The following is a 10,033-nucleotide window of genomic DNA, read 5'->3' on the forward strand; positions in this document are numbered from 1 at the left end:
GCGCCTGGGTGGTTCAGTCTGTTAAGCATCTTCCTTCGGCTCAGGTCATGATCCCAGGATTCTGGAATCCTGCCCGAGTAGGGCTCCCTGTTCAGCGGCCTTCGGACAGGTTGGTGATGCTGGGGTCCTAGGATGGAGCCCCATGTCAGACTCCCTGCTCAGCAGGGAGTCAGCTTCTCCCTCTGCCTGCCGCTCTCCCTGCTTGTGCTCTCTCTCTGTCAAATAAATAAATAAAATCTTTAAAAAAAACCAGGGAGGGCGCCTGGGTGGCTCAGTTGGTTAAGCGACTGACTTCCGCTCAGGTCATGGTCCTGGAGTCGCTGGATCGAGTCCCGCATCGGGCTCCCTGCTCCGCAGGGAGCCTGCTTCTCCCTCTGACCCTCCCCCCCTCTCATGTGCTCTCTCTCTCATTCTGTCTCAAATAAATAAATAAAATCTTTAAAAAAAAATAAATAAAATAAATAAAAAAACCAGGGAAATTGATTCTTACTACGGGGGGGGCGGGGGGAGGAATGAGAAGTCCACACCACATCCAAACTCTGTCATATCTCCTATCTATTCTAAGAACCCACTCGTCTTTCCTAAAAATCATTTAGTCTCCCCTAAATTGCCTACATCTCCGTTCCCCTTCCCCTATTAAGATGGTATATAAGCTCTCAAATCTCACTGCCTCTCTGGGTGTTCACATTTTTTTTCTGTGATGTCCCTGTTCAGGTAATATTAAAAATTGATAAATGTGTATACCTTTCCTACAGTTAATCTGCCTGTTGTCGATCTATTTCATAACCTAGGAGGTGTGTACAAATAGAATATTAGAGTATAGAGGGAAAGTTTTCCTCCCTTACAGGTAAAAGAAAGACAATGGGGCAATTCAGTAAAGAAATACACATGACCAGCAAATATAGCAAAAAGAAAAAAAAATGCGCCTGTGCGTGTGGTGAAACTCTACAGTGCTGCTGAGTTAGCAGAGAAATGCGAATGAAAGAAAGGTACAATGGGTCGCCTGGCCGGGTTTTCTGTGGAGACAGTGGGGAAGGGGGAGAAGGTAAACAGGCGGAGCCTTCCCGGTAGGCCGTCCGCACGGAACCCGTAGAGCGGTCCAGACCCCCGGCCGCCCGCTCCGCTCAAGGACACGCCCCCAAAGCGATCCCGGGGGGATACCGCCTCGCAATCCCTTCTTCCCTCGGGCTCTGCCCTTGGGCGCCCAGGGGGAGGCGGGGCTTGCCGGCGAGGCGGTCCCGTGGGCGGTCCGTGTCGGCGGCGGCCGCTCGGTGGCGCCCGGGAGGGGGCGTGGCCACACCCGGGGCGGGGTTACGCTAGCGGCGGCCGCCCCGGCAGCCGGCGAGGGGCGGAGCTGTCCATAGGCTGCTCCGGAGGGGCGGTGGCGGTGGCGGCCGCCGCGGAGGCTGCGTCCCCGGCCGGGCCAGGGAAGGGGTGACCGAGGGCGGGGCGGGGCGGGGCGGGAGGGCACCGGCGGCCGGCGGGGCGCCTCAGGCCTCGCGTCCACCTGCCCGGCCGCTCGCGCTCCCCTGGGTCTGCGGGGCCTGCGGCGGCCCGCGCCCATGGCGGCGTCGGCGGCTCTGTCGGCGGCGGCGGCGGCGGCGGCCCTGTCGGGCCTGGCGGTGCGGCTGTCGCGCTCGGCGGCGGCCCGCGGCTCGTACGGCGCCTTCTGCAAGGGGCTCACGCGCACGCTGATCACCTTCTTCGACCTGGCCTGGCGGCTGCGCATGAACTTCCCCTACTTCTACGTGGTGGCCTCGGTGATGCTCAACGTCCGCCTGCAGGTGCGGATCGAGTGAGCGGGCGCCGCCGCAGCCCCGGCCGGAGGGTCCCGCGCGCCGGCATGGAGGACGGCCGGCGGGACGCGGCGGGGGCAGGAGGCCGGGCGGCCCGGGCCCCCGGGCCCTAGACCTGCGCGGGAGGACGCCGGCCAGCCGGCCCGGCCCCGGCCACGAGCCGCCCGCCTCCCAGCCCGCGGCGCGGCGGGTGACCTATTGCACAGAAACTCTGCAAACGGACCCTTTCCGTCGGGCTCGAGAGGAAAGAAAAAAGAACAAAACCCGACTGGAGTGCGGCCGACCTGTTGCCTCACGTCGGCCAGAGCCCGGGAAGCAGCAAGGACAAATTCCGCAGCAGGGGCTGGACTGGCCCGGGTCCGCAAGGTAAGAGGCCGGAGGCTGGACGTGCGTGCGGGCCGGCGGCGGCGCTTGCCGTGACAGCTCGGGGACAGGGGGAACTGGGGACGGGAGCCCTGGAAGCCAGCCCCTGAGCTGGCCAGGCGGGGGGCCGCAGGCGCCCCGGACTCCCCGGTCCTCATTCCCAGACGGGGGTGAGGGGCGGCGGCGGCCCGGGCATCTCGGAGGGTCAGCCCGTCCCCGCCCCGCTTTCCCCAGAGGCCCTGGTGCTGCCACCTGAACCCCAGGGAGTGGAGGGGATGGGCTGGGGAGGCGCCGGGGAAGGCTCTAGAAGGAAAAGATGCTGCCACCCTTCACCCCCCTTGGGGGGCCAGACAGGGAGGGTGGTTGTGTTCTTGGCCAAAGCCCTGGTCGGGCCCCTTCTAAGCCCCCAGGCCCCTGGGCTCTGGGCATCTCCCTCCCGCCCGTGGCCGAACTGCCTCCCGCCCTGTGTTGGGGGCCGGGGGACTGCTCTGGACCTGCTCCTGCTGTGCCCACTGCCCCCCTCCCGCTCTGGGGGCGCCCTCTGGCGCTGGGCGCCTGGACATTTGGAGACCCGGGGGAGGGGGAAGGCCGCTCCGCCCTGTCCCTGCCCCCACAGTCTCGCTGTCGCGCCCTCGCAGCCGCCCGCCCTCCGGCCCCCACGGCTGCCCTGCCGGTGCCACTGAATGCCGCCGGCAGCAGCCCCCGTGCGCCCAGAGGAGCCGGGGAAGTGGGGATCTCCTGGAGCCCGGGGCAGCTCTCAGGCTGGGGTGGGGAGAGCGGGTGCGGAAGCGGCTTGCGAGGAGGCAGCCCTTGGGCGAGGGCCCCACTCTCCGTGGGGAGGCCACTGTGAAGTCTCCATCTCTTTCTGTCTTTCAGGAACCGGGGTTTGTAGGTGGTGACCCACCCCTTCCGTGGCCTTGTCAAGAGACTCAAATCCGTGCCCAGGGGCCGCCCCTGGCCCCGGAGCTGCCAGGGGAGCAGCTGGGCAAAGGGCCTGGCCCAGGAGGAGAGAAAGGACCTTCCAGGCAGAGGCCCCCAGGGCTGGGGTAGCCAGTGGTCCCGTTCTGGCATGGGGAAGGACGCCACCCTGTCACCTCAGCTCTGCATCTCCTAGCAACACTTTGAGGGCCTTCTGTTCTCCCCACCTGATGCTTGGAAAAGCTGGCTCTGGGACAGGGAGAGATGTGTCCTTGTCCTACAGATAAGAAGGAGTGGGGCTGAATCTGAGAAAACCTGGCACGGGTGGGGTGGGGAAGGGGAGCTCAAGGCCCCCCCTGGGGGACCTAGGGGGAGAGAGAGAGAGAGGTGCAGGGTAGGGAATGTGGGGAACTGGCTTTTCTTGGAGTGGTGTGGGAGGTCACAGGGAAGACCGTCAGCGCTGAGATGGACACAGGAGAGAGTCCTAGAACGCCTTGCGGAGTGGAGGTCTTTACCCACAGAGCCTGGCCTCCCCTGCCGCCCCACCCCAGGCTGGACCAAGGGCTCCTCGGCAGTTGAGTGGCACAAGCCTCTCAGTTTGGGTGGCAGGGTGGGGGTGGGCTGGTGGCGTGGCTGCTGGGGACAGGACGGAACCAGGAGGGTGAAGGGATAAACCTGGGATGGGGCTGGGACCCACGCACGACCCCATCTGTCTGTCCCCAGGCTCGCGTCCCCCGCCCCAGCTCCAAGCCCAGGATCCCACAGGAGAACCTCCTCTGGATGGGCTTGAAGTGGCCCTGGAGGCCCCAGGTGTGCGGCTCCCTGGCGCACCAGGATGGCCAGGCGTGGTTCCCGAGGCGGGCCAGGAAGGACCCCGGTCCCACGGCCGCTCTGTCACTGGTTGCTCTCGGCTCCCAGGCTCCGAATTCCTGGGACTGAAAACCCAAGCAGGCTGGCCAGCCCCAGGGACACGGTGGCCCAGTGTCACACCTCCTGCCCTCCTCAGGCGCCACGCTGGAGGCCGGGTCCTGAGTGAAGAGTTGTGCCCGCCTCACCCCGGAGACCGAGGCCGGATGAGGCCGCCGTGTGTCCCCTGCAGCTTCCCACAGACAGGGTGCGATGGCTTCCTGCCTTGTGCCAAGTGTCCTGGGGTCCCCGGTCCCGGTGGCGCCTCCCGCACCCCAACCCTTTCCACCCAGGCCCACTTCTGGGAGCCTGCCGGCCTGCCGACTCCGTCCACAGATGTCCGGGGACAGCGTGTGAGAGCCACGCGGGGCCTCCCTGGGGCTGATCCGCAGATGTGCCCCTTGCAAGGCCCCGTCTCACCCTCGGGGTGACCTGCTCCCCAGCTGCGGCCTTGTGGCTCAGCTGGAGCTGCCTGGGGCCTGTGACACCTCTTGCCCACAGGGAGGGGGTGGGGGGAGCCTCAGGGCCCTGGCCCGAGACCCCTGCCCTGCGGGGCGCCCCGGTCAGTGCCTGCCCTGCCCCGGGGGCCCGGAAGTCTCCGCACAGCCCCCGAGGGCCTGGGCAGGGGCTGCCCTTCTTCGGCCTGTGGTCCTGCCTCTGCTTTTCTGACCGGTTTGGCCTTGAGTAGTTAGCGAGCTTCTCCCCACCCCACCTTCCCTCTGCCCGCACTGGGCCCTGGCTGCCTGACAGGCTCTCGATGCACTTTATTTATTTGCAGTCTGTTTTCCAGGCAGCAGAGCTTCTACAGAATCCGAGACACGGGCTGGAGATGACTGTCACTTTGCTGTGTGTGATTAACTGTACTGGTCAGCACCTGCTGCTCAGAGAATGGTCTCGTTCCCGGTGTTGTCAAATCTTGTCACTCTAAGTTAAAAAAACAAACCCTCCCTGAGTTCAATAAAGTAAAAGAAAACTGGAGGCCTCCTCTTCTGGTGTGGTGCGGTAGGCTTAGAGGAGGGGGGCCGGCCGTGAAGTCACCTGGGAGGGCCGCGGAGGGCTGCAGGGGTGGAGGCCTGCGGGGCCAGGGCCCCTGGAGAAGGTGGCGGCAGGGGCCTGGCCAGAGAGGTGGCAATTTGTCCCATTCACAACCTTTATTTGGATGACCTGATACCTAGGTCTTCTCTCTTTTGAGGGTGGGCTGGGGGGGGGGGTGAAAGAGGCTCCCTGCACATCATTTTGGATCACCTGGAGACCCGTCTGCAACAGCAGGTGGCGAGGTCCCCCTTGCTTCCCTGCCAGCCATGTGGGCGCCCAGTTTTGGAAAAGATAAAACCATGGGGACCGGAAGCCTGCTGTCCTTCCCCCCCCCGCGGCCCCCCGAGACCGGAACTGTCCCTTCAGAGCCCCAGCCTAGTGACTCCCCAGAGAAGCCTGGCCATGGGCTCCAAGGGCTGTAGGGCTGAGGGCGGGCAGGCAGGCAGAGGGGGGGTGGAGGGCGCCTGGGGACCTCAGTGGCTGAGGTAGAAGAAGGAAGGCCCACAGTCCGCAGGGAGGAGGCTCCTGAGGATGCAGGGTCATGGTCCCCTGAGGAGCACAGCCTGGGGTAAGGGCCTTGGGTGTGCTCCACCCGCTGGGAACGTCCAGGGGTCAAAGCACCCTGACAAGACAGACCCTTCGGGCACCTGCCACCCAGAGGGATGGACCCCGGTCCCTGCCAGCACCCTGAGCTTCCCTCCGCTTTGTCCAGATGGTCGCGTTCAGTCCCTGTTGGTCCCAAACCCAGCCCAGGGATCACGCAGCCTGGTGCCACCAAGAGGGGAGGGTCACACCGGAGCTCGGGGCCCCAGGCACGTTGGAGAGGGAGGACCACCCTTCCGTGCCACCGAGGAAGGCAGGCAGCTTCCGCTCTGGCTCAGGGCGGCCTCCTGAGCCCAGCTCTTCCACGGACCACCGTGTGGCCCCAGGCCGGCCACGGGCACTCTCGCGTCGCCAGGAGGGAGCCTTCCGTGTGGCCGTGGCCCTTCAGCGGTCGGTGGCTGCCCAACGTTTATTCCGGCCTCACCCGGAGCACATCATCTCTATGAGGAGAGGAAAGCCAGCGAAGGTGTGGAGAGCCTGCCCAGTGTCCGGGGCCCTGCCGCCTGCTTTGTTCCCGGAACCTCCCCATCATCCCCACGGCCACCTTCGGAGGAGGTCATGGCGAGGCTCTGGGCCCCGCATCAGCCGCAAGCTTGACCTGAGCAAGCGGAGGCTCCTCACCTCCTGCCCTGTCCTTGGAGTGGACCTTCCACCCACCATCGCCCCACGAGGAGCTGTCCCCAGGTCGCAGCCTGGAGAGAGTGAGGTGTGGCTGGGCCCGTCTGGACAGCATGTGGGACTGCACCCGGTGAGGGCCTCCGTACAGACCCGTGACTCTGGCAGGTGGGTGTGTGGGCACGTCCCCACGCGGCAGCCGCCCAGACAGGCCTCTCGGGTCAGTTCCCTGGCGCAGTGCCCCTGCCTCCCGCCCGTCCGCAGCGCTCCGTCCCTGGGTTCGGCTCGGCGCCCTCCTCCCCACGCTCCCTGCTCTGGCTGCCCACAGGGGGCTTGGATGGCACGTCTCCCCGGTGCCCAGGCTTTCCCAAGGTTGACAGCCCCTCTTCGCCACGTTCCATGTGTGGTTCTCCGGTTTGTTTTGTTGCAAATGGGAAATGCCATTGCTCCAGCCGTTCCTCCAAGGTTCTGCGGTCCCTCTTACTGGAGAAACTCGAGTTGAGAGTTTAGAAGATCTTATTCCTGTGTCTGTTGCAAACCAGGAGAGGACAGGGTCCGTGCTGTTCCCATCCAGAGCACAGGGGTCAGCCCAGGATCCCCTCTGTCTCCACCTGTCCGGGTTTGCGGCTCGCTTCCCACCTGGGGAGCCCTCCCGCCCTGTCCTCGGTCTCTTGGCTGCTTCCCACCGTCGTGCTGGGGACCCTCGGCTGCGGCCGGACAGCCTTTGTGGGATGCTCTCGCCCCCTCCTCCCGCGGGCCCTGGCTTCCCCCGGCCACCTTCGCACCCTTTCTGGGCGGGCTCGCAGCCCCCCTCCCGGCTCCCCTCGGGGCACTGCCCCCCCCATGGAGGAAGGGAGAGGAGAGACTAAGAAGCAGCTCTCCGCGGCCCAGCCCACTGAGACTCGGCCTCCACTGCGGGCCTCACTCTCCCGGGCAGAGGAGCTGCGGGCCGATCTGGGCACCAGGAAGGCCGGGGCGCTGCTGGGAGGATGACGCCGACCACAGACGGGACCCTTCTCTGCTCCGGAGCCCCCCGCGCACTCACCCTGCAGAAGGAGGCGCCCCAGAGGCGGGGACCCCACGGCAGGGAATGGCTGTCGGGCCTCGGGGTCGGGGGGACACCAGCCGGGTGCCCGCTCTCCCCTCCGCGTGTCCCCCTACCCCGACTGTAACGGGGACCCGACGACGCTCCCGCCTCCCTGCGGGGTTTTCTGAGGACCACGTGGCGGGAATGCTCCGCACAGACAAGGGCTCTTAGATCCATGCTTCGGAGCAGGCCCGCCGGCCACCGCAGCGAACCTTCTCAGTGTTCACGGTGCCCCCGACACAGCGATGCCTGTCCTGCTGTCCCCTGAGTCACCCCCTCAGTGCCAGACTCTGGGGCAGGATTTCAGGATACAAAGGTGAGCCACTTCAGTGTGGCCCGTGTCCTCCTACCAGCGACAGACCCAGGACTTGGCCACTTGGCTTCAGATACACGCGTGTTTGGGAAACGCAATCAAATGCACCCTCAAATCAGGGGGATCCAGCAAACGGGAGCTCAGGGAGGAATCTGGGGGCGCTGCTGGGGAAATGTAGGGGAGGAGAAGCCCCCCCCCCCCAGGCTTCTCTGCCGGCTTTGTCACCACTGCGGTGGGTCAGGAGAATTTGGGGCTTAGCTGGATGCAGACCCAGCTGTCGGGGACTTGGGAACACGGCCTCCCATGCCCACGAGATGGAGCCACCCTTGCAGCCGGGAGCAGCGGTGGGGGAGCCCCTCTGGAGAGGATCCTTGCGCGGGGGACAGAGGGACGGAGACACCCCTGGCAGGGCACCGAGCTGCCTCAGGCAGTCCCCCGCTGCAGAGTCCACCTTCCTCTGGAAGACGGCCACAGCCCTGGTCCCAAGGCTGAGCAAGGTCCCGAGGTCACCACCACCTGGGTGGCCCACCACACAAAACAAAGCAAAGGGCCTGCCTGGCTCACAGCCTCGGCCTCGTGGATGCTCTGTGGTCACAGCAGCCTCTCAGGGCCCGCACCTCCTGCTTCTGTGCCTCGGCCTCCGTACCCTCCGAGGATCGTTGCTGCCCTCGCAGGAGCCGGCAGGAGCCCCAGGCTCAGGACCTCGGAGCGCGGGCCATGTAGGGCCCTCCCCTGCCACCATCGAGCCAACGGGGAGGCAGCAGACAGGCTCGCGTGGCCCGAAGAGGTGGAGGCAAGGAGGTCCGGTCTCCTCCCACCGCGGGTGAGACAGCCAATATGGTGGCCATAGAGCAATGGGCCGGGGCGGGTGCCCCCGTGTGTGCTTTAGGGGGACAGTGGGCTCCTCGGTGAGGTCCTTGGGAAGATAAGAGCCTGTCGTGGAAGGCTTTTGAGCAAGGCTCCAGCCCTAGAACATGCTCCTCGCCCCCGACAGTGCCATTCTCTTTCCTCTGCCTAAGTGGGGAGACCAGGTAGGGCCTGGTCCGAACACCCCAGAGATACATACCAGGAGCAAGTGGGATTTCTCTCTGGAACGCAACGTTGGTTTCACATCTTGAAGTCAATGTTTTACTCCATATTAACATAAGCAGGGGGAAACCTGACCATTACAGTAGGTGCGGGAAAGAGATTTGACAAAATCCAACACCCGTCCATGATAAAGATTTTCAACAAAATTGGTATATGGAAAGGAATTTTCTCAACCTAGTAAGGCGTATCTACATAATCTTATAGTGCGCATAACACTCAATGGTGAAAGAATGAAGATTTTCTCTACACATCGGGACCAATGCAGGATGTGCACTTTTGCCCTTTCTATTCAACATTATAGAGGAGATCCTAGCCTGTGGAATAAGCTCCTCATCCCCCCCCCCAATAAAAACATTCTGATTGGAAAGGCAGAAATAAAACTATCTTTATTCACCGATGATCGTATATGGAGAAAATCCCAAGAAATACACATAGACAAAAAGACACTAGACCCGTAAGTGTATCTGGCACAGGCCACAGGACACAAGATCAATATTAAAATAGCAACTGCATTTCTATATACTAGCAACAAAAATTCAAAAATGGAATAAAATAATTTCAAAAACACTCCTGGGAAAGTTTAAAGAAGCTCTAGATAGAGGGGCACCTGGGTGGTTCAGTTGGTTTAGCGGCAGGCTCTTGATTTCAGCTCGGATCATGATCTCAGGGTCCTGGGATGAGCCCTGCGTGGGAGTCTGTGCTCAGCAGGGAGTCTGCTTGAGGATTCTCTCTCTCCCTCTGCCTCTGCCCCTCCCCCTGCTCGTGCTCACTTGGTCTCTCTCTCGAATAAATAAATAAATAAATAAATAAATAAATAAATAAACAAATTTTTAAAAAGAGGGTATAGATAGAGACATTTCATGGTTTGGAAGACTGAATATTGTCAAGATGGCAATCTTCCCCAAATTTATCTGGAGATTGAACACAAATTCCATCCAAATCTCAGCTTAATCTCCTGTCGAAATTGACGAGCTGATCCCAAAATGTATGTGGAAATGTAGATGACTTTAAATATCTAAAACATTTTGAAAAACAAAGTTGAGGATTTACCATACCTATCTCAAAACTTAGTATAAACCATAGTAATGAAGACAGTGTGGTGTCGGTGCAAAGATAAGTGTATAAATCAGTGGAACAGACTGAGAGAGTATAAACAAATCCCTACATATATGATCGATTGATTTTTATTGTGGCAAAATACACAGAACATGAAATTTACCGTTTTAACCACTTAAGGGTTACAACCCAGTGGCATGGAACACATTCACGATATTGCGCATCTGTCACCGGTGTCACGTTCCAGATCAT

At 61.9% G+C, this 10,033-nt stretch overlaps 1 protein-coding gene across 1 annotated transcript; it reads left to right on the forward strand.

Moving 5' to 3' along the window:
• The first annotated feature begins 1,441 nt into the window (after positions 1 to 1,441).
• LOC118530350 (small integral membrane protein 10-like protein 2A) lies at positions 1,442 to 4,961 on the forward strand. Its single transcript, XM_036083767.2, has 2 exons — positions 1,442 to 2,162; positions 3,036 to 4,961. Exon 1 carries the CDS (start codon positions 1,563 to 1,565, stop codon positions 1,797 to 1,799), a length of 237 nt encoding a protein of 78 aa, XP_035939660.1. The 5' UTR covers positions 1,442 to 1,562; the 3' UTR covers positions 1,800 to 2,162; positions 3,036 to 4,961.
• The last annotated feature ends 5,072 nt before the right edge of the window (positions 4,962 to 10,033 follow it).

The sequence above is a fragment of the Halichoerus grypus genome, chromosome X, assembly GCF_964656455.1.
Source record: "Halichoerus grypus chromosome X, mHalGry1.hap1.1, whole genome shotgun sequence".
Classification (NCBI taxonomy): Eukaryota; Metazoa; Chordata; class Mammalia; order Carnivora; family Phocidae; genus Halichoerus; species Halichoerus grypus.